This window comes from Podarcis cretensis (assembly GCF_951804945.1).
Source record: "Podarcis cretensis genome assembly, chromosome: 11".
NCBI classification, from domain to species: domain Eukaryota; kingdom Metazoa; phylum Chordata; class Lepidosauria; order Squamata; family Lacertidae; genus Podarcis; species Podarcis cretensis.
The window spans coordinates 23,223,473-23,250,393 of record NC_137180.1 but is presented as its reverse complement, the minus strand read 5'-3'; the positions used below and the strand labels follow the sequence as shown (position 1 = coordinate 23,250,393).

Genomic DNA, 26,921 nt, shown 5'->3' with positions numbered 1-26,921 from the left:
TTTAATTGATTTTTAAACTGTTTTGCTTTTTAATAGGCTTGTTTTGTTGTATATGTTATTTATGCATATTTTTAATGTTCTGGTGAACTGATAATAATGGCCAAACACAAGTTGAATTGTTTCTCTTGTATCTGCCTCAGCCAGCTATGGCCATGCTTGCTATCCCCTTTTTGGGGTAGTCTAACATCACGGAACAATGAAAATATCAGATTCTATCTGTCTGACATTAAACCGGAAGTAACTGCAAAAGTGGCTGAGTTTTTATCAATAGTATCTCTAAGAGTGGTGAATGGCACTATTTAGTGGGAAGAAACTCCAATGAAAACCCTCATTATTACATATTTTTACATGGCTGTTTATTTGTATATATTTTAAAAAAATTATACATGGATGTTTTATGATGGCCTATATTTGTAATGCCTAATAAAGGTTTGGTGTAGTAAGTAAATAAGTATAATTATAGGACAAGTCTGGTTTGTTCTTTTTCATGGCAATGGAAGTGTCTCAACTATGTTTCCCCACCCCTTTATAGCTTAATTTAGAATTTAAACTCTTTCGCTTGACAATAGCCAGTCACTAGAATATAAAAGATATATACACAACCTGGCTGGATAGGTAATTATTGTTCATTTTTCAGGATGAGCCTTCTGACAAATTGAGACCTTTTTCTATTATTTTTTTGCAAAAAAATATCCATGACCCTATATTACAGCATCCTTTGCATACATCCATGTTTGGGGAAAACACAAAGCTCTAATAATTCCTAATTTGAGAGCAGCAACACAATGCAATATAGTGTTTTGTTCAGGCGCAATAATCTTTTCCTACACAATTCCTCTGCTAACCAGCTCCCTGTATTGCAGTGTTTCATTTCATTCATTCATCTCATGCCCACACAGATGCATGCACTTGACCTGATTCATTACACGTGTGCTAAAAACAAAGGCAACTTGGCATCAGCTTGTGCGTGGTTCTTTGATTTGAATGAGTTCATACAAGTTAAGTGAAGCTTGTATACTTGGAAGTCTTGTCATAATGCTTACTATACATGTAGCAAATATTGTGTGAATTAGCCTCAAGTGCAGCAGAATGAGGTGGGGAGAGAGAATTGTATCAAGTGTGGAGGTAGGGGGTGCCAAATACAATTTTTAATGATCTCAAATGTTAAAAAAGAACCACATGGGAAGGCTGGGTTACAATATCTAATGTATAGCCTACCACTTTAGGAATCCATCACTTCATTCTGCTAACCTATGTAGATCCAGCCTCAGTCTTGTCTTAATACAGTTTAGGAAAGCCACGGTGCTTCTGCAGTTGATTATGAAATGGCAAAGAGCTGCTTTCAAAGGACACATGTAAATCATCTTTCAAACACTCAGTCTTTTGGATCATGGCCAAAACTAACACCATCCATTTCAAAGAAGGTCTCTACCTTTTTCTAGACATAATGCAAATTCTCAAGATTAGAAGTTTTTCCTGTAAACTAGGATACCTCCGGTGCCATCATTGCAGCAATTCAACAACTAATTAATTTCCTTTTAGTTATCAGGTATTCATTCCCTTTCGTGTGTTACCTCTGAGTATCTGGGTCTCTAATCTGGGTTTCTAAAAATGAAGCAGCACTGAACAGTTTGTAAAAAGTATCAGAAGGAAAATGGAAGGCGAAGTACAATTGTTCCAAGACACCATTAGTATATCAGAGGTGGTTCTCTCACTTCCATGTGAGTTACTGCCTGTTTTTCTGCTGAGTTCAAGTTAGATATCTTCCATGCATATCTTTCAATACCTTGGCGGGTGTCATAGTTAAAAAATTCTTGATTTTTCCTACCCATGGTGCACAGTGCAGCTATAAAAGAAAGAATTTGAATGGCCATAAGATAAGAATAGCTGTAGTCATTGTCGCTGTTTTATCATACTGTGCTTCCAGCTTGTACAAGATTTCCAGTACATCTTGAAGGAGACTGTGAAACTGGGCCAGTGCTATCTGGGGAACCATAAATCTTGCAATATATTAAAAAGTGAATGAACAAGTCCTTAGAGATTGATCAGCATGAAATGCAATTCTAAATGGATGTTAATGGGCTATCCTTAACTCTTATTAGATTGAGCAACAATCTGCAGTGCAACAACTTAGTCTTTATGGTGCCACAAGACACTTATTTGCTCAGCCTAAATGTGCATTGTGTACCTTTGTGCATATGGCTCTGAATTTTGCTACCTGCTGAGAAAACCTTTCTTTTGAAGTGGAGAGGGACCATAGAAGTTGAGCGTATGCTGTACATGCAGTAGGGTCCTGTTTGCACATCACCCCCAATCTCTGAGCAGTGTGAGATTCCAGGGGGTTCCAGGTGCTTTACGCAGGGTTCATGCTCTCTTTTGGAAATGAGGCACAGTGGAGACTGTGGTGTATTTATGACCTATGGTTTATGCCTTGTGTGCCTCCTTCTGGCAACTCCTGGCCACTAAGCTGGTGCCAAACGTATTGTTCTGCTCTCCTTTGGACCACATCAGCGAGGCCAAGAGGGGGGTCTTGTCATCTGGGCAGCACAGGATCTCCATACACGCTGCTCAGACTTGTGCCCCAGGGAAGTCATTTTGGTGCTGCTAACTCAGTGGTTTGACTTTACCACTGGAGGAGGGGCACTCCATTGTCTCTTGAGACAGATGGATGCCAACGACAGCAACACACATATATAACCTGAGGCTATAGTGTAGTTCACAGCATTGGCACCCCTAGAGGGGCTTGTTTCTCCCATAGCCACAGCCTTGGATCCAAACAGACCTCAACCATTGCTCTCTAACATCTCTCTGACTCTCCTGCTTGCTGCATTGCTTCTCCTAGTCACATGACTTCCAACTCTAAAACCCTTCTTCCAACTCTGCCTTTGTCTTCAAAAACTAACCATGAGTTGAGGGGGCGCATGCTGTCTGACACAGAGCCCCTCCTCACCTTCACCCCAGGTGATTTCCTTATCAGGAAACTGGCCTGGCTTATGTTTTAACATTTGCTGAATCCAGGGGTTCAGTGTGTGGCATCCAGAAGCTCATGACATGGGGGAGACTGGCACCCACAAACTCAGTCCCAAGTTCAGGCCCTCTCCTCCCCAATTTAAAGTATTAGGTAACAAAAAGACAGGAAAGACTCAAATGAACTTACAATATTTTTCCATCTATAAGACGCCCCCATGTATAAGACGCCCCATATTTTGGGGGACTCAGATTTAAGAAAATGGCCTTGGCACTATCCATGTATAAGACGCCCCCTTATTTTTGACATTATTTATTGTGGGGAAACCTAGTCTTATACACAGAAAAATACACTACTTTCAGTCATTATGTTATTTGTTTAAATATTTATAGACCATACTTTCATATGAAACATTGCAAGGTAGTATACTACCTAAAAATGAAATACTACAGTAAACATAATAAAAATGTCAAACACACCAGTAAAAGCTGGATAGCAAAACAAAACTAAGCAAAACCCTCAGGTTTGAATGGCCAGACTGAATAATACAGTTTTTAAAATACGTCTGAAAGAAAGCGGGGATGACTCTCGCCAAACCTCCGTTGGCAAGGAGCTCCACAGAGCAGGGCTTGTCAGTCCCTGGTAAAGGCCAGCCAAACTTCAGGAGTATGTGGGACTGCTGAAAATGCCCCATTGGAAGACCTCAGCAATACAGGTGAAGCATAAGAAGTCAGGTGGTCCTTAGACAATACTAGGCTGGGCTAGATGAACATGTAGCATAAGAAAGCTTCTTCTGAACTGACTTCCCCTCTGAATCCTTTCAGTGCATGATAAAACATCACTGACTCAAAGCACATTTGTTATTGAAGAGTCCTGCTGAAGTTCTGAGGTTCTAAACAATTACCCAAGGAAACCCACATTCTAGCAAAATGCTCTCCACCAGATGTCCACTTCGTTTTTCTTACGCACATGCTCATTTTTAAGCATGAACCTTCAGCCCAGCTTTCCACAGGAAAGAGGTCTTTCTTAACAGCAGCTGTAGCTAGAAAGGATGCTACCAAATCATCTTCTGCTCTATTGATAAAGGAGAAAGCCACATGCTATCAAAGGCTGTGTAGATGATTCAGACACCAAGTGATCCTGTGGCTTCTGACTGTGCCCACTCATTAAAGGCGGTGTCTGGACTCTCTGAAAGGGAAACTCCTATGTGAGCAATGTTAAGGAATTGCTCATGTGGAAGGAAGCCCTTTCAAACGGGATGGCAACCTGAAAACGCAGGTGTTTTGTCGGTAGGATTTTAGTTCAAGTGCAGTGAAATCTTTGAAATTCCCCCCCCCAACACCCCCTTCCCCATGGAATGGTAGTCTTCATTCCCAAATTGGGGGTGGGGTGGGGGCTGTGAAGGCAAGTGTGCATAGCTATTAGTATTGTGAAAGAAAGCTACATAAGCAAAAGGTAAATGTAGCACGATTTGTCCCAGTTGTGGGGAATAAAATCTTGGAATGTTTGAATATTTAAATATTGAAGAAGTTGGGTATGTGCAATCTGGAGAGGAGATGATTAAGAGGTGATATGATGACCATTTTCAAATACAGTCATATCTTGGAAGTTGAACGGAATCTGTTCTGGAAGCCAGTTTGATTTTCAAAATGTTCGGAAACCAAAGCATGACTTCTGATTGGCTACAGGAAGCTGTGGAAGCCCAGTCTGACATTCGGGTTCCAAAGAACGTTCTCAAACCGGAACACTCACTTCCGGGTTTGCGGCGTTCGGAAGCCAAAACATCCGAGTACCAAGGCGTTTGGGATCCAAGGTACGAATGTATTTGAAGAACTGTCACATAGATGTTGGAACACATTTGCTTTCTGCTGCCCCAGTGGGTTGAGCTATAACTCAACACTCTTACCCAACTCTTGAACTCAGCACACTTACCCCCAAAATACTTTTTTGGTGATACACACGTAGCCACCTTATGATACACAGCAATATTTTGTTGCAAGTGATATTGTAACAATATAATTATGAAATGTCTAAAGAATCTAGGCCTGATGCAGGGCGTATAAATAGACAGACCTTGTCCATTGGGCTTGCATTCTAATTAGGCAAAACTAAAACTATAAGTATAACTAAGAGACTGAAAACTGGAGGAGGAACAGATGAACAGAAATAATTAGGCATAAGCTAGCTGACATAAAGATTTTTTTTTTCCATTAAGGAATGATAAGGAACATTTAAAGAAATGTTAAGAGACTAATTAAGTGAGTAAATTAGCTGGTAAAAGCATTCCATAGATGAGAGGAAGGAAGAAGCATGAAGTGGTGGGAAGGATACAGCATTTAGCAAAGTGAAACTAAAAATCAAAGTTAAGTCAGAACTAGAGAATGAAAGTGAATACATGATCATTATATAAAAAAGGGTAGGTAATGGAATGCAAAACACAAACAAAAAGCTTAAGGTGAGCGTAAGGAAAAAGCAATTAAAAGAGCATAAAAATTATCCAATCAGGATAAAATAAGAGAATGAGCCAAAGTGTGGGCAGAATAAACAGAAAGAAAAGAGCAAATCTTAGCAATATTTGACAAGTGAACACAGTGAAAGTTAGGAAATGGTGAAATCTGAGAAGGAGAAAATATAACAAAATAAGACCAAGTTCTCTTGGTTGAAGAAAAGAACAGGAAAGGAAAGGAAAGGGGGAGGTAGACTTCAGAAATACTGTACAGCCAAAACTAGAAAAAATAGAAATGAACAGACAGTGGAAAAGAAATGCAAACAAGGAGCAGGGGTGATCAGGGGTGAGTGGGGGATACCGCTAGATTCAAAGCATGGCGTGCAAAAGTGAATAAAAGACAGGAAAGTTTAAAAGAATCAAGAAGAGCTAGAAAATATTGAAGTGACAAACATGAGACTGGTTGACGTGGATGTTTTTGTTTTTCAAGAATGGATTTTTCCTTTTCCCATATAATTTGCAACTAGGAAAATAAGTTAGGTTTCCAAAGTTATTCATAAGATTTAATGACAGTTCGGTCTTACTGTTTTATTGCACTCATGGTTAAAAAACATATACACTTGTTGTATCTGTGAGGATGAAGGGCAGCCTAAAAGCATTCTTATTAAATGGATAAATGAAATAAAAATGCGTCTAAACCATTGTACTAGGGATGCAGGTGGCTCTGTGGGTAAAACCTCAGTGCCTAGGACTTGCTGATCGTATGGTCGGCGGTTCGAATCCCCGTGGCGGGGTGAGCTCCCGTCGTTTGGTCCCAGCTCCTGCCCACCTAGCAGTACGAAAGCACCCCTAAGTGCAAGTAGATAAATAGGTACCGCTTTATAGCAGGAAGGTAAACAGCGTTTCCATGTGCTGCGCTGGTGCTGGCTCGCCAGCTGCAGCTTCGTCACGCTGGCCACGTGACCCGGAAGTGTCTTTGGACAGCGCCGGCTCACGGCTTCTTGAGCGAGATGAGCACGCAACCCTAGAGTCGGACACGACTGGCCCGTACGGGCAGGGGTACCTTTACCTTTTTAAACCATTGTATTATGTGGCCTAAAAATTATCGCAATGAACAGTAGAAAACATAGGAAAATGACTTATGCTGAGGAGGAGCTTTGGTCTATTCTAGCTCATTATTGCATAAACTGGCAGCAACTGCCCAGGGTTTCATGAAAGAGTCTTTTCCGACTGGGGATTGAACTGGCAACCTTCTGCATCCAAGGCAGATGTTCTGTCTTTGAGCTATGGGCCTTCCTACCATGCACCTTGACTTGCAAAGGGAGTCTTCATCGGTTGCTCTGCCTCAGCCAGCAAAATAAATTGGGCAAACGTGATAGTACCAAAACTTAGGCAGGCATTTGTGCACCATAAGATCCTACTGAGCCAAATGAGTCTTCAAGAGATGCTGAAAGCTTATCATCAGGCCAGTGGTAAATTATGGGAGAGGACATTCCACATACCCCTGCAGAATAGGCCATTTGGTTGCTGAATTTCAGATTTCCCTATGTTGTGGGACAACCAGAATTCAGGGCATCAGCCGCTGAACTTAGCACATGGACAGATTCATGCTGGAGGAATGCTCCTTCAAAAATGCAGGTGTCGTTTAGGGCTTTGTAAGTCATTACTGGTGTACCTTGAGTATAATTGAAGGACGTTACATGTACTGAAATCAGGAGGTTCAAGACACCATCCAACCACATCCAAAATATGGCACAATTCAAGAACCCAGTTAAATGGATTGATTCTATGGTATGAAGTTGATTTATGACATGAACTATGGTAAGTCTACATCAGTACCTATCTACTAAGAAGTCAATCCCAATTGGACTTCCAGGTAAGTCTGTATAAGATTGCAAATGCAGCCTATATTTCCTGTGTTATTTAAGATTTTGTATGTAGTCTTTGATACCTGATATTCTGGAAACTCATTTAAAAATGTTTCTACCTTCCCCCTATCTTTTATATTTAACTTATAACTAAAATAAGAGAGAGGTGGGACGCAGGTGGCGCTGTGGGTTAAAGCCTCAGCGCCTAGGACTTGCCGATCGAAAGGTCGGCGGTTCGAATCCCTGCGGCGGGGTGCGCTCCCGCTGCTCGGTCCCAGCGCCTGCCAACCTAGCAGTTCGAAAGCACCTCCGGGTGCAAGTAGATAAATAGGGACCGCTTACCAGCGGGAAGGTAAACGGCGTTTCCGTGTGCGGCTCTGGCTCGCCAGAGCAGCGATGTCACGCTGGCCACGTGACCCGGAAGTGTCTCCGGACAGCGCTGGCCCCTGGCCTCTTAAGTGAGATGGGCGCACAACCCCAGAGTCTGTCAAGACTGGCCCGTACGGGCAGGGGTACCTTTACCTTTACCTTTTTATAAGAGAGAGAGAATAGTGGATGTGTGTAACATGGTGTACTTTTTCAAGGCACATTCCTATAACCCTTGTAGCACACTATGGTCCATGAGACTATCTCTGTTGTGCAATCTTTGTAATCTTCCCTGGGGCATCTTAATGGCCATGTGAGATATTTAGTTCTGGCTCACATTATCCTTTTTTGTGTGGTCCAGCATGATACTTAGAATCATAGAGTTGGAAGGGACCACAAGGGTCTTCTAGTCCAACCCCTGCAATGCAGGAATCTTTTGCCCAACATGGGCAACCCTTGAACCCATGACCCCTGAGATTAAGAACCTCATGCTCTACCAACTGGCCTATCCCAGTTCTTCTAGTGTCTTTTTGTTTTAACTTCTATTTCTATGTGTGTTTCCAAAAAACTGAAAATACACTTTTGTTAACATCCTCTTTTATGCTGGTGAGTTAAACGGGTATCTCTTGTAATTGCTACTGTTGGTATTATTATTATTTATATATAACATGCTATATTTAAATCAGAACAAACCCTTCTGTGCCCAGCATTGCAACTGTTAGGTAGACCATATGTTAATGAGAACATTTCATTGTAAGTAAACAGTTTATTGCATTTGAAAATAACCAGTCAGGCTCAAAAAGACTTTCACCAACAGCACAGGCTTGTATGACGTGTAGAAATCACCACTCAATTACATTTACTTTATGTATTATTATTTTTAAATAACTGACACAATGGCCACATTCACACATAAAGCTAAGCCAAGTTGTGTGGTTTGTTTAACCCACAATGTGCACAATCACACAGCTCAAATGCTCTTATTTTGCTCTTTCTTTTGTCTAGCAAGGAGCAACAAACCATGAGCCTTGACGTAGTGTGATGTCCAAACCATTGCACCCATTTTATTAATCACTGCCCATCTGTCATTAAAAATATAGTGGTGCTAACAGCATTTATACCAATGGAGACTGCAAAATTCTTCCATCCTTCTAAAAAAATGTCAGAGTTTCTGTGGTCTGAGAGAAGATAGAAGAACCACAGAGGAAATTCAGAAAGGCTGTAATTGCATGATGGTGTTGTATGGATGTCTTGCAAAAAGTGAGTGAACAAACCACAGCAATTTCTCGGTGAGCTTCTACTGTGGAAGCACCGTTTCAGCCTTGAAAGTAATGTGTACTAAGAAAATGATATTATACTAATGGATGGTTTTGATTTCTGAATATGCACAAGCCTCGTGTGAAAAGAGAGCCAACTGCAATTTTCAGTAGTGTTTATCAGTGCTTTTGCTGATTTTATAGTTCTGCTGTGTGCTTCTGCTTTTATTTTTCTAAGATGAAAGATAAATTGGTAAGAATTGCTATTTAAACACAAGCATCTTTAAATAGGCAGTGAAGTTAGAGGACCTGCAGGTGTGTGGTGCAGAAAGCAGATAAATTCTTTAAAATAGTTTCATGGAGGTGGTTTTGAGTAGGCTGGGTAGCAATAAAGGTCTAGGAATTGTATACTGTGAAGTGTAGCAGTATTTATTTACCTGTCATTCAAAACCCTCATCCTTCTGCTATACTTAGAAACATGCCCATGTAGCCCACTGGTGGGTGTGCCCACATCTTTCTTTTAATAAAGAATGACTACATAAGGTGTTTGAACTTTTAAATCTTCTCATTCCTGAGATAATCTTCAAAACACATTGCCAATTGCCAATGCAGATTACATAAACCTGGTACAGGAGCCTTGCAATACTGTTTAGGGCTCATGAGATGGTGGGAACAGGGAAGTTATAGGATGTGGTAGGTAAGAGAATAGGGACGCGGGTGGCGCTGTGGGTTAAACCACAGAGCCTAGGACTTGCCGATCAGAAGGTCGGCAGTTCGAATCCCTGCGACGGGGTGAGCTCCCGTTGCTTGGTCCCTGCTCCTGCCAACCTAGCAGTTCGAAAGCACCTCAAAGTGCAAGCAGATAAATAGGTACCGCTCCAGCAGGAAGGTAAAAGGCGTTTCCGTGCGCTGGTGTTTATGAAGTGATGCTAACTGGTGGGATACATATGTCAGTTTGCATTTCTTAGTGTAGAAAAGACACATCCGATATGTAGAGATCTTTCCTATTCTAATTAATTCAAGAGGGTTCTGGAAGCTTCTCTTTGTGAAAGAAACAAGCAGAAGGTTCATGGTGTTTGGGTTATTCCTTCAGAGAAGCTGAGTACAACTGGCTTAAACTGGTTCTCTTATCTCTTTTTGTCAAGGTCATGCCGACTATAAAAGTAGGGCCAGAAGGAGCCTGGGTTTCAGTTTCTTTTTCTATCTCCTTTCCTTCTGGTGTGGTGGTCTGTACGTAGTATGCTTAGTGTTAAGGGTTAATCTTATTATAAGTTTTTGTAAGCTTAATTTCTTAAGAAACTGGATTTCTTTTGGACAGTGCCAATTGTGAATGTATTGGATTTGCCTTCAGTAGCAGTAAAGCTCTGCTGAATGAAATATACCAATTGCTTCTGGTCTATTTTTTGGGAATCCTGCAACACATTTAAGTTGTTACTCTGCTAACTATACGTTGGAATCTGCTCTGGATCAACACTGAGTAGAATTTCAATGACAAGATAAGCACCAGGGCAACCGTTCCTGATAAAGTAGAGGCTAGGTGATGAAATGTAAAAGTTTAAGCCACCTAGCTCTCCACAATGTCACCTGCCAATTTAATTTGAGGAAGATGAACTGACTAGGAGTATATTCACATTACCATGGACTATGCTTTCAGTGCACTTGCACATGACGTTAGCCACAATCCATATAGATTCTCCCATTTCTTGACCAGCACTGCTGTTGGATGTGATTTTTTTCCTCCAACGAGCTTCAATCCAACTAGAAAACTGGATTTGAAGTTAGAGGTAATGTGAACATATCTTAACAGCCGCTGTGCATGTGCAGATGAGCACCCATGCACAGTGGCGAAGCTGCATGCTCCGGCACTGGGGGCGCAGAGCAGGCGGGGGCGTGGCTGCTGCACGTCCCGGGGCTATGGGGCGCGTCCTGGGGGCATGGCACGTCGCCCCATGGGGTGTGGCATGCATCCTGGGGGCGTGGCTCCTGGCATGTTGGGGGTGTGTGCGGTGCCTGTCCGGTGGCGGCTGCGATGGTACCCCCCTCCCCGATGGTGCTGGTGGCGGTGTGCTCCCCCCACCCTCTGTTCCTCTGCCAGTGCCCATGCACAGATGACAGCTTCATGAGTAGAACTTCTAAGGGGGTTGCAGGATCGGGAAATCCAAAGCGTCCTGTGCATCAGGTGAAGGCCTCCTCACCCCTTATCTGATGTGAGCACCCTGCAAATGCGGTTCAAAATATGGGGGTCACCATGCCGCATTTTAAGCTGCTGATGTGAACAAATGCTAAGCAGGAGTTAAACTCATCTCAAGTTATGCAAGAACCTTTTATCTTCAAGTCGAGATGTGACCATTTTAAAGTTTAAAAAGGTTTCTGTTTGTGAAGGAGTGGCAGTGTATATACATCAATACAGTGGTACCACGGGTTACATACGCTTCAGGTTACATACGCTTCAGGTTACAGACTCCGCTAACCCAGAAATAGTACCTCGGGTTAAGAACTTTGCTTCAGGATGAGAACAGAAATTGTGCTGCAGCGGTGCAGCGGCAGCGGGAGGCCCCATTAGCTAAAGTGGTGCTTCAGGTTAAGAACAGTTTCAGGTTAAGAACGGACCTCCGGAACGAATTAAGTACTTAACCTGAGGTGCCACTGTAGTGCTTTAGAACTTGAGCTCCAAAAAGAAGAAAAAGAAAAAGAAAAAAAGACCATCTGTCCCAGTATTACAACACCACCCCTTGTAAAACCTGGCAATAATTCTTGGCAAAGGGATATTGTTTAAATATTTGATTTTCCAGGAGGAATAATAAGCATTAGGGAACATTCAGAACTGTGGAAGGAACAGTGGTTTGTAGCAGGTAGCCACTCGGTTTTGCCATTTAGCATTTTAGTTTCTGGTTTGATTAATTATTTACTCATTTGTTTTATCTCTATAGCACTTCATATTCATGCAAATCCTCAACGGGTTTACAACCAATCAGAAGCAACAGCATAAAACATACTGGAATATCATTGTTACAGCACGCATGCACACACACACACACACACACACAATCACAATTACAATGCCTGGGTCAATTAAAGCTGACCAAACAAATCATATACTGTAATATTAATAAAGTGATGCAATGGGAATTTATGCCTGTAAACATGACATGGTGAGAAATTCATTGAACATGCACGTGGCACAGAGACTAAAATTTAATATGCAAGGAAATCCATTTTGATCCTGAAACACAAGCAGAAAGGGGTACCAGGAAATCACATGCATTAAATAAAGGCCATGGTAACCATCTGTTCATAATAATTGAATTGCTACTGAATATAAACTAAAAAGGAAGGGAAGAAATTGAGTATAATAGACAGCATTTCCAGTTTTCCACCAGAAATACAAACAGAATCTTCTCCAGATTTAATCCTTTTGTCTTTTATGTCTAAAGAGTATAAATCATTTGTTTTGCATTTTTTTATTAAATTTTCCATTTTACAATTTGGAATATTCATTTAAACAACCTTAAAATGCCAATGACTTTCATTCTTCTCTTTCCATGATTCATTTTGCATATATAAATCCCTGCATATTTTACATAAACTAAACCATTCAGTAATCCATTATTGCATCCATCAAAACTTGTTTACACTGTTGAATTTATCTTAATGCTTCCAACGTTAAGAGAATAAGTCATTTTTCCTCAAAGATTTTGCTTAAGACCAAGAACAAAAGCTGTGAAGAAGATACACTTTTTGACAGAAAGTCGTCTGATGTAATCCCAGACTATTTGTATTAAAGTCGATTTTAGTGGAACGTTTAAATGTTACAAAACAAAATAAAGATATTTATTTATAAAATAATGCTAATACTGTTGTAAGGATATGTGAGTTTATATGATTATAATGTTGGAAGGCTATGTGAGTGTACTCACCTAACCTTTCGATACTTCTTACAGTATAGTTATTAAGATTCTAACATACAAATTAGGGAGAATGTGATGAACCCTAAAACCCACGAAACATCATTGATGTGGCTCCACAATGAGATATGCGCAATTCTTACCACATGGCTAATTCTGGTCACTAGCAGGCATAGTCCTATGCAAACTTACCTAAGATTAAATTCCACATAATTAAATGGAACTGACTTCTGAGTAGACACACATAGGATTTTGCTGCAAGCTGATATGTCAAAAGCTGACCCATATAATATCATTAATTACCTTAAAGCTCAGCTCATAGTCATAGCAAGATTCATAATCTCACTTTTCAAAGTAATATATGAATTGCACACTGGAATCAATAGATGAAGCATGCGTGAGTTCTTGAAAATTATAATCTAGGTCATGGTACTATGAGCATAACTCTGCCCTCACTTTAGCATATTTTGAAATGCTTGGGGTCAAAAGTCTGTGGCAGGGGTGGTGGTGGGGGAAGTAGAGGGCTTTAATATTTGATTGAGTTAAATAAGAACGGGCACTGCTCCACTGCAGCACTTTGCACTAATGTAGCTCTGGCATAAAGATGGACAGTTAAACAAGCCATATTTATTGGCTGCTGACTCTATTTGAAGCTTCGAAGGAATATACAGTGATACCTCGGGTTAAGAACTTAATTCGTTCTGGAGGTCTGTTTTTAACCTGAAACTGTATTTAACCTGAAGCACCACTTTCGCTAATGGGGCCTCCTGCTGCTGCTGTGCCACCGGAGCATGATTTCTGTTCTCATCCTGAAGCAAAGTTCTTAACCCGAGGTACTATTTCTGGGTTAGTGGAGTCTGTAACCTGAAGCATCTGTAACCTGAAGTGTATGCAACCCGAGGTACCACTGTATAGGAAAGAAAGCATTACAGTGGTACCTCAAGTTAAGTACTTAATTCGTTCCGGAGGTCCGTACTTAACCTGAAACTGTTCTTAACCTGAAGCACCACTTTAGCTAATGGGGCCTCCTGCTGCTGCTGCGCCACCGGAGCACGGTTCCTGTTCTCATCCTGAAGCAAAGTTCTTAACCTGAAGCACTATTTCTGGGTTAGCGGAGTCTAACCTGAAGCGTATGTAACATGAAGCGTATGTAACCCGAGGTACCACTGTAGTATCTTGATATGTGAATCTATGAGGAAGCGACTGATTACCCTTGCATGCTGATATGTGTGTGGGGGTGTTAATAAAAAAGAATAGCAGCAGGCGTGCAGAGTTCTGCCCCCCCATTGGGGGTGCCCCACGCATGTGTGTGATACCTGACACGGCGAACGCTTGACATTACAGGGCATGAAGGGGCCCGATGGAGCCCTTTGCGCCCTGCAAAAGGCCCCCAGAATGTCCTCTCCCTAGAGGCACAAGTGGCTACAACACTTTTGTCACTTGACACCGTGTGAAAACTCTTGTGTTCACCTTGGCTTTTTATAACTAATTAGGAGTTTTGACCCTGCCACAAGCTAGGAGTTTGGTTTGTGGCTCCTTGTGGCTCCTTGTGGGATTTTATCTGCTTATATAAATGGTACTAAATTCAGTTTAACTGCAACACTGTTCTACTATTTATTGTATTGCGACCTGCTGTGGAATCATATGATGAAAGGTGAGCTAGAAATTGCCTTACGAGTATACTGAATATTATTTACTAGCAGTAAATATTACTATTATTAATAATTAAATATTATTTTAAAAATATAAATAAATAATTTATGGGACAAGCGTTTGACATTTAAAAAGCATCTCTCTCTCTCTCTCTCTGTGTATGTTTATAATGCAGAACATGCTAATCATCTCTTGTTTTATCTCCCCCGTTACTGAAAGTCTATACAACAATAGCTTTCCTAAACTTTCTATGGCAATTCAAAGCAAAATTATTAACTTTGACCATCTCTCCCTCTCTTGGGCTATTCCTTTCCATGTGCAGATGCATCATACCTGCCATTCACACCTGCTTGCCCACTGAGAGCAATCAAACAATACAAGCCAGCAGCTGTTTTATGACCCAGATAAATCAGATGGAGACACACTGCTGTTCTGTGTCAAAGTAACCTTTTCGGATGTTGTCTTCCAACCTTTTCCTCTATGGAGACTACTTCCATATGGCAAGGTCACTTCGCTCCCCCCTCTCCGCCCCGGCATGTGGCCTTCTCCATATGCCCAGGTTACTTATGAAAAAGCTGGTGGGCAGTCAATGGCAAAAGCTTTCTTTTTTCTTGGCGCAACCTTGACTCCTCTACAGTAATTTGTTTCTTTTCAGAGAGTTCTCCTTCTCTCCCATCCAAGAGAAAATAACACTCGGGAGTCACTCTTCTCCTTGCTAATCATATCACTTGTCTAAGGGAAGCTGCTGCTGTCACAAAAATCGTATTTGCAACGTGGAATGGGTTTCTCACGGCTGGCAATTATCCAGGTTAAGTCATTCATTCTTGACAACTTCTGTTACTTGAATCACTCAGCCTGAAAAACACACACAAAAATTATGTTATCTCCAAATATGTTTTAATTAAGATCCTTTGCATAAGATTTTTTCCTAAATAGAGAAGGGAAAAAAGATATACAGCCCATTATGATGTGTGAAAATCATGCCATAGTTTATTTTGTTATGTGTACATGAGATTAAGAAACCAGTACATGAAGTTCCTTCTAGGTGCTTGTATGCATCAAAATATAACAGCCTGCAGTTTTCACACATCTTGTTGTATACATTTTTCTCTACATGGAAATTAATGCAGTGCAGTGTTGCATTAAACAGCCTTAATATTTATTCAATTCATGTTGGGGGAGAAAGTGTTTATACCTTAATAATGAATATTTTCTCTTTCCCAATGGTTTTACTGTTGGAACTAACATCTGTTATGTGAATGACGCCTAACAGGACACTCCTTTGCATGTTTACTCCGACATAAGTCCCACTGTGTTCAGTGGGACTTATTCATTGTGAACATGTCTGAGGACGTGGTGCAACACAATGAAAGGATAGTCAAATTAATTATCAGTACACATATTGTGACAAAAACGGGAGTAAAATAATTCAGTGATAAAGATGAAAAACTTTGTACTAGACATGAAGTAGATGTGACTGATGTCAATCTTTTTGTACTTCTGTTTCGCCATTGCAATGGTTTTTGTAACATGCTTCCATAATCTGGTGTTTTTTTTTAAAAAAAATGATTATAGGACCGTGTGTTAGACACAGTTGTGCAGAATGAGAGGCAAAAGTGTCATTTGAACAATCCAAACCACCCAGTTATATGCATATTCCATAGTACAGTGGTACCTCGGGTTACATACGCTCGAGGTTACACACTCTGCTAACCCAGAAATAGTGCTTCAGGTTAAGAACTTTGCTTCAGGATGAGAACAGAAATCGTGCTCCAGTGGCGTGGCGGCAGCGGGAGGCCCCATTAGCTAAAGTGGTGCTTCAGGTTAAGAACAGTTTCAGGTTAAGAACGGACCTCCGGAACGAATTAAGTACTTAACCCGAGGTACCACTGTATATCTGTCAGTGCAGGAAATCCCCATGCAGTGATGGTTTTGCCCCCTTCTCTCATAGGATATGAGCAGTAGCATCATTTCAGGACAAGGGAGCAAATATGCTTTAAACTTCTCTGGCATTGTCTTTGCTGCAGCCAACAGGCATAGGGAAATCACAGAAGTACCACCATTGATCAGAAAGCACTGCCCCATCACTAAGCCATGACTTGACAGGACAAAGGAATGGGCAACAGATGCTGGGAGGCAGTGTTATCACAGATATTCCACGCAGCTGTAGGGTGCCTCCTCATTCTTCTGGAAGCTGGTAGAGGAGAACACAACCTTTTCGATACAAAGTTGAAGTATGCAGGAGAAACAAGCCTGTACTCTAGACATCAAAAGATGGGGGAAACTGTTCTGTTTGTCTGTGTCTATCCTTTTGTAGCTTTTGGAATGTTTCCTGATGACAGACAAATCAAATTGTTGCAGGCTTTGGCAGTTTTTGCAACTATCTTACACCAGTCATTTTGGTTTTGTACTCCCCCCCCCCCTTTAAATATATAAAAAAGGGAGTGTGTCCCATTTCATTTAATGAAGGGTGTAAAATCATGAGATTGTAGCATAAATATGATGAATGCTGTGGAATATCTGTCTGCCTGCGATCAAATAGAAGCTGAAGTTTGTTACTACCTTAAGAAATGAAACTGACTACAGTACACTAGTTTGATTACAGATCTGTTTCTCAGTTGTTACACATTTACAGCATTTATCACTGCCACCACCCTGGAAGTGGATCAAGTTTTGTTCCTCGCTTTCAGTCAAATGCAGATATACAGCTGATACAGATATACCGGTAGATACACATATTCATATACAGAGAGACCGAGGGGCCTTGTACAGTCCTCATTATTTAATTAGGCTTTTAACCCCTAATTAAACAATTGGCTGGCAGTGAAAGGGAAAGTAGAAGGCAGAGGGCCTTTTTGGCAGTGGTGGCCTCCCTGTGAAACACCCCCCACCTTCAGATGGCAAGGAGATAAAGAACTACAAACTTTCAGAAGACATCTGAAGGCAGCCCTGTATTGGGAAGTTTTTTAATGCTAGATGTGTCCATCTCCTTCTCCCTGCACCTGATTACATGTTTAATCAAGGATTTAAACCCTAATTAAACATCTAGTTGGCAGTGAAGAGGGGAGGAAGGAAGGAAGGAAGGACAAGAGAGAGTCTCTTCCTATGTCATCTCCCCTCCCCCTCCACCAACCCTATCTTTAATTAGTGTTTAAAATCCTGATTAAACATGTGGTTGCCTGAGCCCCCTGCTTTTAGTAGCCCTGGACTGTTCTTGGTGGGCCCAACAAGAAGGAGACCTGGAGCTTCCTTGACCTGCTCTGGACAAATCCCAGGTTGACCCAAATTGCCTGGTTTGGATTAACAACGAGTTTTTAGAAATGAAAACGTCTCCACATCATGGAATGCAAGAATATGATATGGTCGAAGAGATCCCAAACTCAGGTGTGTGAGAGGTTTTATGGGGCTTGGGGTGGGGCTGGCAGTTTTGCCAATTTTCTGCACAATCCAAATCTCAGCTCCACCTGAGTGGAGAAGTTTGTATGCAGCAGATCTTGGGCTGTGCCAGCTGAGCTGGGGCGAAGAAGAAGAGGAGGAGGAGGAGGAGGAGGAGGAGTTTGGATTTGATATCCCACTTTATCACTATCCTAAGGAGTCTCAAAGCGGCTAACATTCTCCTTTCCCTTCGTCCCCCACAACAAACAGGTGAGGTGAGTGAGGCTGAGAGACTTCAGAGAAGTGTGACTGGCCCAAGGTCACCCAGCAGCTGCATGTGGAGGAGCGGAGACGCGAACCTGGTTCACCAGATTACGAGTCCACCGCTCTTAACCACTACACCACACTTGCTCTCCAGTACTAAGCCAGTATAAATCCCCCATCCTGGCTCAGTTGGCATAAATCCCAGCCCTGACTCTAGCATAAGTTCTGCTGGCTTCCTATTGTTTGAATCGCTCTATTTGCCACATCTCTGGCTTTATCTGTAGGTGTGTGTGTGTGTTTGCTTATGCTCACTTTATGTTACTCACATTTACTATAGACCCGTTTTGTCCTTTGTCACAAAATCTACTAGGCTTTCTGCTGCTGATGTAGATTCAATAATCCACAGTAGGTATTTCTACTTGTGTAGTTCTACGGAACATCCCTCCACCCCCCGCTGGTGAAATATGATTCATTGGAGGATTGTGGAAGTGTGATTTAGAATACAGCGCTTACATCTATAGCCAGAGGCCCATATTCATAACATAATTTGCATGTGTAGACTTGACATTACCCTTCTGTTCAATGCTTACTCCGTTATTATCTGAGAATTGTGCAGATGACCTCTGTTCATTTTTATAAATGACCACATCTGCCTGACCTACACCTTTATTATTCCACCATGTGATCTTTTTTCAATTAAATATTATTAATTAGATGCTATTGTTCTGTATCTAGTTTTTTCAATATGTTAAAGATTCTGCAGAAAAGGGGGGGGGAGAGTAAAAGGAAGCAAGCTACCCAATAGGAATAGCATTTCTTTTTTGTGTGATTATATATTCACAGCCATGTATATACATCTATATCTATATTGACCCATGTGAATTGCTAAGCAGCTGGCTCTCATTTTGTATGCAGCACCACACCCTTACGCACAATGATTGTCATATAGACTCCCTTGCCACAATGAATCGAAAGCCCAACTGGATCAGAATGTGCCACAGGGAGAGAGGGTCACAAAGTGAGGAAGGGATATAGATAAAGTGCCCCTTTTAAAGCTGTACTACCAAAATGATTAAGCTTTTAAATGACAATTTTAGTTTATATTTTAGTGATCAAGCTTTAATATATATTTTTAACTGCCACTATATCTGAATTGTCTCTGTTATACCCAATTGCAATTCAATGTATTCCTGTTGTGTTTTATGATTTCCCTGATATTGTAAGTGAGCCGGAACTGGTCTGTGACCGTAATAATAAAATTCATTCATTCAAGCGCCCCTTTTCTCATTCCCTCCCCCCCCCCCTGCATTGCCTCAGTTTTTCAAACAGCAAGTGTCTGCTTTCCTCATTTGCGGTACAGTGGTGCCTCAGGTTATGAACTTAATGCATTCCAGAAGTCAGTTCTTAACCCGAAGCGTTCTTAACCTGAGGCACGCATTCCCTACATAGGCGTCCGTGGCCCTGGAAGTGGATTATGTTCTTATCCCGGGGCAAAGTTTGCAACCCGGAGCACCTACTTCTGGGTTTGTGGAGTTCGTAATGTGAAGTGTTCATAAGTAGGATGGTTCATAATCCAAGGTACCACTGTAGTGGGCTTCTTGGCAAAATGTGCATATGTAGAAATAAGTGCATTTGTCAGCATTTCCATGTGAATTTTTCCTAATGCATGCAAATTTACCTAATATAAACATTTTTGCAAAATAATTGCAAAAACAATTTTGCAAAAAAAACCAAAAATAACATTTTTGTATGTTGTTTTCAGTAAAATATCATTTTATAATAATAATATAATTTATTATTTATACCCCACCCATCTGGCTGGGTTTCCCGAGCCACTCTGGGTGGCTTCCAACAAAATATTAAAATACAATGGTCTGTTAAACATTAAAAGCTTCCCTAAACAGGGCTGCCTTCAGATGTCTTATGCACACTTTACCCTAGTCTGTGCATTATTGTTCTTAGTATTAGTATTTACATATTTCTTGGCTGGAGAACTGCACTGCAAAATTTGGAGAACTGCAAATTTTGAGGGATGATTGTCAGGGACTGGTGGGGCTCTGATGAGTGAGTTGTGGAGGCAGGGGATTGGGGGAGAGCAGACCAATGATTTATGGGGTTTGGTGTCCACATGAGGCAAGAGTCAGGGAGGGGGAAAGAAGACAGGTCAGAGCAGTCCAAGGCAGAGGGGCGAGTGCAGGACATGTCAGAAGCAGAGGAAGAGGCTGTCCTGGCGAGGGACTACCTATGCTGTATGGCAAAGAAATACTGAAACAGCAGTTCAAAAGCAGTTCACAATGTGGCACAGTGGCAGCAAGTAGGGTAGGAAGCTATTCAAGGCAGAAAGATAAACAAACTTTCCACTAGGCTAGGAAAAGCCTGGATACTCTTTAGAGCCTGGCAATAAATTTGCTATCATTAGGCTAATGATGAAATAGCTGGCTTGGTGAAGTATTTGATTTGCAGAAGCAAAGAAAAAAAATGAACTATGCCAATTTGGTTATATTTTGTGACATGTTTTAGAGATGATGCTGTCTTAACTGCAAGGAGATAGACAGGAGAAGTGGGAAGTGAGTGTTTTGCTCAACAGTTTTGTACTTACTGCTTTCCAGCCATAGTTTCTTGATGTGCAGACAATTCAGAACATTTTCCCTTTATTGTTTGTAAGCCTACACAGATTAGAGTAGACTTTTATTTATTTTTTTCAAATAATTTTTATTAACAGGCCAATCAAATCACATTAATTCCAAATCACATTAGTTCCAAATTATACTGCCAGATTTTAAAATTTTAATGGGGGTACCCATACTTTGAGCTCCGAAAGGGATCCAAACATCACTCTTTTTGCTGCTTTAATTACACAGTTCTGTCCAGTTCTGTCCAGAAAGTCTCTTTGTTATTTTCCTCATCTTCTTGTTGTTATCATATATTCCTTTCTTTGTGATCTCTGATAATCTTCACAAGCGGGTTGAAAACAAACATATCCTGTGTGGATTTTACACTCTCCAAGAGCCATATCACATAAAGGACAGACGCCATTTCCACACCTCCACAAAGAACATTCCCACAGTCTGTCCGTTGATTTCCACAGGCCTGTGAAACTGTATCTCAGGGGGCCTGCCAGGTCAAATCCACATTCCGATAACCATACATTCACATTCCAATGACCATGGTCCTCCTCCCCCTCGTCCTCCTGTGGGCAGGCCTGTCTTAACAAATCTCCATTTGAAACTGCGTCACAAAGCTTTCCTTCCATCAGTTCCCACCAGTCCTCTCTTTGATCAGTAATTTATTTCCACACAGTTCTTAATCTCCTGCTTGTGATTAGTAATTTGCAACGATTCTTTCTCTCTGGGAGGGAGGATTATTGGGTACTCACATAAGACAAAAAAAGAAAAGTTTTTCCTCCTCCCCTCCTTTCTGTTTCACTCCAACATACCGATCTTTTAATGATGAGTCTTCACTTGATTTATTGTCCAGCCCGTCGCTCCGCTCACAGAGATCCTATTAATCAGCAGTCTTTACTCCCAATCTTCACTTGAAGTATGTGCATTTGCTTCTATTTCCAATTATATATTTCGAGCTGATGCAAACCAGTGCGCGATTCAGAGACAGCGTCCAGGAGAGCCGACTCCACCCAAGGGCTTTGTGCCTAGTGCTCTCACCCCATTCTTTCGAATCTGGGGGTGAATTATGGGCACAGCAGGCAAGGCAGTCCCCCCCATTCCCTGGGGGGGGCAAGGGAGGCTGCATACTCCCATAACAGCCTCTTAATTACCTCGTGTGGGTCGGAGAGATGTTTTTGTCGGCCATCATCCAATGCGCCCCCTGGTGACCCCGAGATTAGAGTAGACTTTTAATTATGGTGAGCTCCTTTGGGCATGGCTTATGATGGAAAAGTAAGGTAAAGGTAAAGGGACCCCTGACCATTAGGTCCAGTCATAACCGACTCTGGGGTTGCGGTGCTCATCTCACTTTACTGGCCGAGGGAGCCAGCGTACAGCTTCCAGGTCATGTGGCCAGCATGACTAAGCCGCTTCTGGTGAACCAGAGCAGTGCACGGAAATGCCGTTAACTTCCCGCAGGAGTGGTACCTATTTATCTACTTGCACTTTGACGTGCTTTCGAACTGCTAGGTTGGCAGGAGTAGGGACCGAGCAACGGGAGCTCACTCCGTTGTGGGGATTTGAACCGCCGACCTTCTGATCCGCAAGTCCTAGGCTCTGTGGTTTAACCCACAGTGTCACCCGCGTCCCACAATGATGGAAAAGTAGTGCACAATAAACCAGTGTTGTTGATAGGTTCACTTGTCAGACCCAATAGTAAAACAAGCCAACAAACATCCATTTGGGAGCTAAAAGACAGATCCAAAATCTAGAAGTGCACTGATGTTCTTTCTTGGAAAAATGAAAGAAGAAAAAAACGCTAGCAAAATTTTATTTGCAGGGTTTTGCAGATGTTAGCAGGGTGTGTGATTTCAATCAGCAAAATGGCATGTGGGAAAGGTTAACGCCTCCCTCCCTCCTGCAGTCATGTTCTTTATTCTCTGCCATCCTTTGGGGGAGACACTATCTTGTCCTTTGCTTCAGTCAGCCAAATGTCTTGGGTTGGCCCTGTTCCTCCACAGCTGCTATCAACAGAACAAACATGCAGGAGATAATTTTCCTGGCTCTCTCATGTCATTGAGCTGATGTGGTATAGCGGCCAGTGTGTTGGGCTAGGACCTACGAGATGGGGGTTCAAATCCCCCCACAGTCATGAAGTTCACTAGGTGACTTTGGGCTACTAACCTACCTCAGAGCTTTGTTGCTGGGATCAAACAGGAGGGGGAGAACTATGCAGTGCTCTCTCTTTCTTTTAAGAAGAAAAGGTGCCAGTACTCACCACAAAGTTATTACAGTGAGTGCCACACTTTTAACATCATAAAAAGGTGTCAGTACTGTGTACAGTGGTACCTCGGGTTACATACATTTCAGGTTACATACGCTTCAGGATACAGACTCTGCTAACCCAGAAATAGTACCTCGGGTTAAGAACTTTGCTTCAGGATGAGAACAGAAATTGTACTCCAGCGGCGCAGTGGCAGAAGGAGGCCCTATTAGCTAAAGTTTCAGGTTAAGAACAGACCGCCGGAACGAATTACCGTAAGTACTTAACCCAAGGTACCACTGTACCCTTAAGTACCCCCAGGAAGAAAGCGCTGGAACTATGCCACCTTGGAGGAAATTTGTAATATTAAATGATAAAATAAATCTCTACTTTGCCCTGAGAAGAAATAGGGGAAATGGAACGTATAATAATTAAAGGCAGGGAAAGGGATGGATCAAAAAGGGGAAAGGAGCAGAGTCAAATTCTGAAACAATAACCAGAAATAAGTGTGCCCAAAGCCAGATTTTCCAACTTGCCAATGATTCTTAAGTGGTGGGGGACCTTGCTGCCTTCCCCACAAATTATTTCTGGATAATCACAGGGACATTAAATAAATGGAGGGGGGAGTTGCACATGCACACACAAGGTTTCTGAGACTATAACATTCTCTGAATCATTACCTATACAAAATTTTGACTACTGTGGAGTGCAGACTACCAATTTTGTGTGATCCTACAAAATTACACATCTAATCTCTTATGCATGTAGAAAAAGTTAGCTTTTATAGTATCGGATCCAGTACCTTATCAGGACCGTTTCATGCAAAGCATTTACCCGTGTTCATTTCATCATTTTACAACCTTTTATTTTGATTTGGGTAGCAATTCTCCGATTAGATAAAATAGAAATTGGATTTTGAAAATATACTCACACAAATCTGTTTAAGGCTTGAATAATTTATCCAGTTGAAATTTAGGCAGGATTGGATTTGTGGTGGTGGTGATTATCGTATTTGAAATGCAGCACAGGGCTGATCGGATTCTTTTTTAAAAGATACATAGTGCAATTGTAGCTTTATTAGCTAGGGATGCAGGTGGTGCTGTGGGTTAAACCACAGAGCCTAGGACTTGTCAATCAGAAGGTCGGCGGTTTGAATCCCCGCGACAGGGTGAGCTCCCGTTGCTTGGTCCCTGCTCCTGCCAACCTAGCAGTTCAAAAGCACATCAAAGTGCAAGTAGATAAATAGGTACTACTCTGGCGGGAAGGTAAACGGCATTTCCGTGCGCTGCTCTGGTTCGCCAGAAGTGGCTTAGTCATGCTGACCACATGACCCGGAAACTGTATGCCGGCTCCCTCGGCCAATAAAGTGAGATGAGTGCTGCAACCCCAGAGTCGGCCACGACTGGACCTAATAATGGGCAGGGGTCCCTTTACCTTTACTAGCTTTATTAAGCAAAACATTTCTTTTCCTTCGGAATGTGCTGCAGCTGCTTTATGAAACATAGAGCAAAGACAAATGTGACATTTTGGAACAGTGGAGCAACTCTGGAAACTCCTTTACTACATTTGATCCACATTTCCCTTCTGTTGTTGAACTTGAACAAAAGAGGTTTTGCAAATCTTCTGCAAAAACCAGCTGTGCATGGTGCTCATTGGCTGGCTTCATACCAAGAAGAAAAACTTCTCTGGTTCCTCAAACTTTGGAGCAGTCTTGCACTTAAACAAATAAATAAAAAAGTGTATAAAATATTAATAATGAATGAGCACAGAAATGCATCATGTGGTGCTTTTAAAAATAAAAATGTATACAGCCTGACTGAAGGATGGAGAGGGGGAAATGATGGGCAGACGAGTTGCCATTTTATTTATCATTATGCATGCATGCCTGCATTGTGGTTGCGTACTGTTTTGCAAATGGTTCACGCAGGCCACGGGTCAGCAAACCTTTTCAGCAGAGGGCCAGTCCACTGTCCCTCAGACCTTGGGGTGGGTGGACGGACTATATTTTGAAGAAAAAATAAATGAACGAATTCCTATGCCCCACAAATAACCCAGAGATGCATTTTAAATAAAAGCACACATTCTACTCATGTAAAATCACGCTGATTCCCAGATTCCCAGACCGTCCGTGGGCCGGATTTAGAAGGCAATTGGGCCGGATCCAGCCCCCGGGCCTTAGTTGGCCTACCCATGATGTAGACCTTGCATGTACCATAGTTCCCAAATCTATTCCCCTTTTAAATCTGGCACTACCTCACTCCATTCCCTGCTCACCCTTTTCAGAGAATCTGAAAAAAAAGTGAACAAAGAGACAGTTATGTCCCATGGAAACATTTGAGGCAAGAATTTTGTCTGCCAAGCAAGGGTCTACATCATGGAAGGGTTGCTGATGGGAATGGAAGAAAGTTTAGCCATAATAACAGGATTCTTCTCAACTGGAATTCTAACAGTTTCTTGAGCGGCCCCAGAATTATTGGCTCTTTCATCTTTATTGAAAGGACCGTTACTCAGAGATCCTTTTTTCTTTCTCGTTTTGTGTCTTCCACATCTGCCTTGTGCCACAACTTCCTTTAAAATGTTCTGAGTATGCTGCTGGGTCAGGTCTACTTGACATTAATTGCATTTTCTATTGTTTTAACTTCCCTTCCTTCTCTAGAATATATACTACAAATATATTAATTAGAAATGGATGCTCTTCATTCAGTGAAGATGTGCTCAGGATAGATGCAAATTCATACATCACTTTCCCTCACTTCTTAACATGTAGATAAGAAGTTTGTGTGAACACACAAATGGCAACTGGAAGGTCTTGCTAAAATATTTTTCAAAGCAACACATTTTGCATTAGGGAAATGGTGGATGCGTCTGGTTTTTTTAAATTAATGTTCAAAGAGTTCTACCAAACAACACTTCTAGAACTGCAGTATAAATATTCCATATAAGAAAACACATCACCTAATTCTGTCGTTGTTGGGTTTGTTTGATTTTTGGCTTTTTTAAAGGAATTGGGGATGTATGAAAAGTTGAATACAGTACTGAAAAGAGCAAAGAAATTTTCAAGACTGACAGCTGAAGATTGCATTTTCCAATGTGCCAAAGTCATTCCAGCAGTGAAATAACAACTCTCCTGTGGAACAGAAAGAGCTACAAATGAAACCGTTTTCTGTTCTGCAGGAGTGTTACAATGTCGCTAGCATTGGATTTTATTTATTTGTTTATTCTTCACGATTCCCTAGTACTGCACTGTAGTTAAATATCCCTGGGCAATGGGAATGGAATAATGAGCAGAATTACTTTGTGTAGGTGTTACATTGCTGAGGAATATAGCCAAAATAAATTCCAAACAAGTACTTGATCAAAACTGAAAATCAAAACCGTACAGTGAAAAATCATAACTTATTTTAATTTCCAAGAATTAAATTTCAAATTTTAAAGCAAGCTCAGTTTTCAGAGAAATTACGTTTTATAGAATAGAATAGAATAGAATAGAATAGAATAGAATAGAATAGAATAGAATAGAATAGAATAGAATAGAAAAAGGGTTTTCCGTTTTTCAGGGCACTTCGCAAGACGAATTTCCCTATGGGCTTGCTTCACAAGACGAAAACGTCTTGCGAGTCTTGCGAGTTTTTTCCCTTTCCCCCCCTTTTTCTAAGCCGCTAAGCCGCTAATAGCGCTAATCTGCTAAACCGCTAATAGGGATGCTTCGCAAGACAAAAAAACCGCTAGACGAAGAGACTTGCGGAACGGATTATTTTCATCTTGCGAGGCACCACTGTAGAATATATTCTACATATCTGAACATAACTTTATATTCTGTTTTTTTCAGGGGTGCAACATCTATTGTCTACAGATGCAGGCAGAAAGGAACACAAAAGCCATTTGCTGTCAAAATCTTGAAGAAAACTGTAAGTTTCATTCCATCACCACCACCACCCCTTCTCAAATTTTTCT

The 26,921-nt window shown here is 41.5% G+C and overlaps 1 protein-coding gene across 2 annotated transcripts in view; it reads left to right on the top strand.

Annotated features, from left to right (window-relative positions):
- The window catches only part of CAMK4 (calcium/calmodulin dependent protein kinase IV), an 89,616-nt gene that overhangs the window by 10,207 nt on the left and 52,488 nt on the right, over positions 1 to 26,921 (top strand). For both annotated transcript variants that reach the window (XM_079995691.1, XM_079995690.1), the window contains exon 3: positions 26,797 to 26,875. In XM_079995691.1, the coding sequence (XP_079851817.1) occupies positions 26,797 to 26,875 (79 nt within the window). The remainder of the gene's footprint in view (positions 1 to 26,796; positions 26,876 to 26,921) is intronic.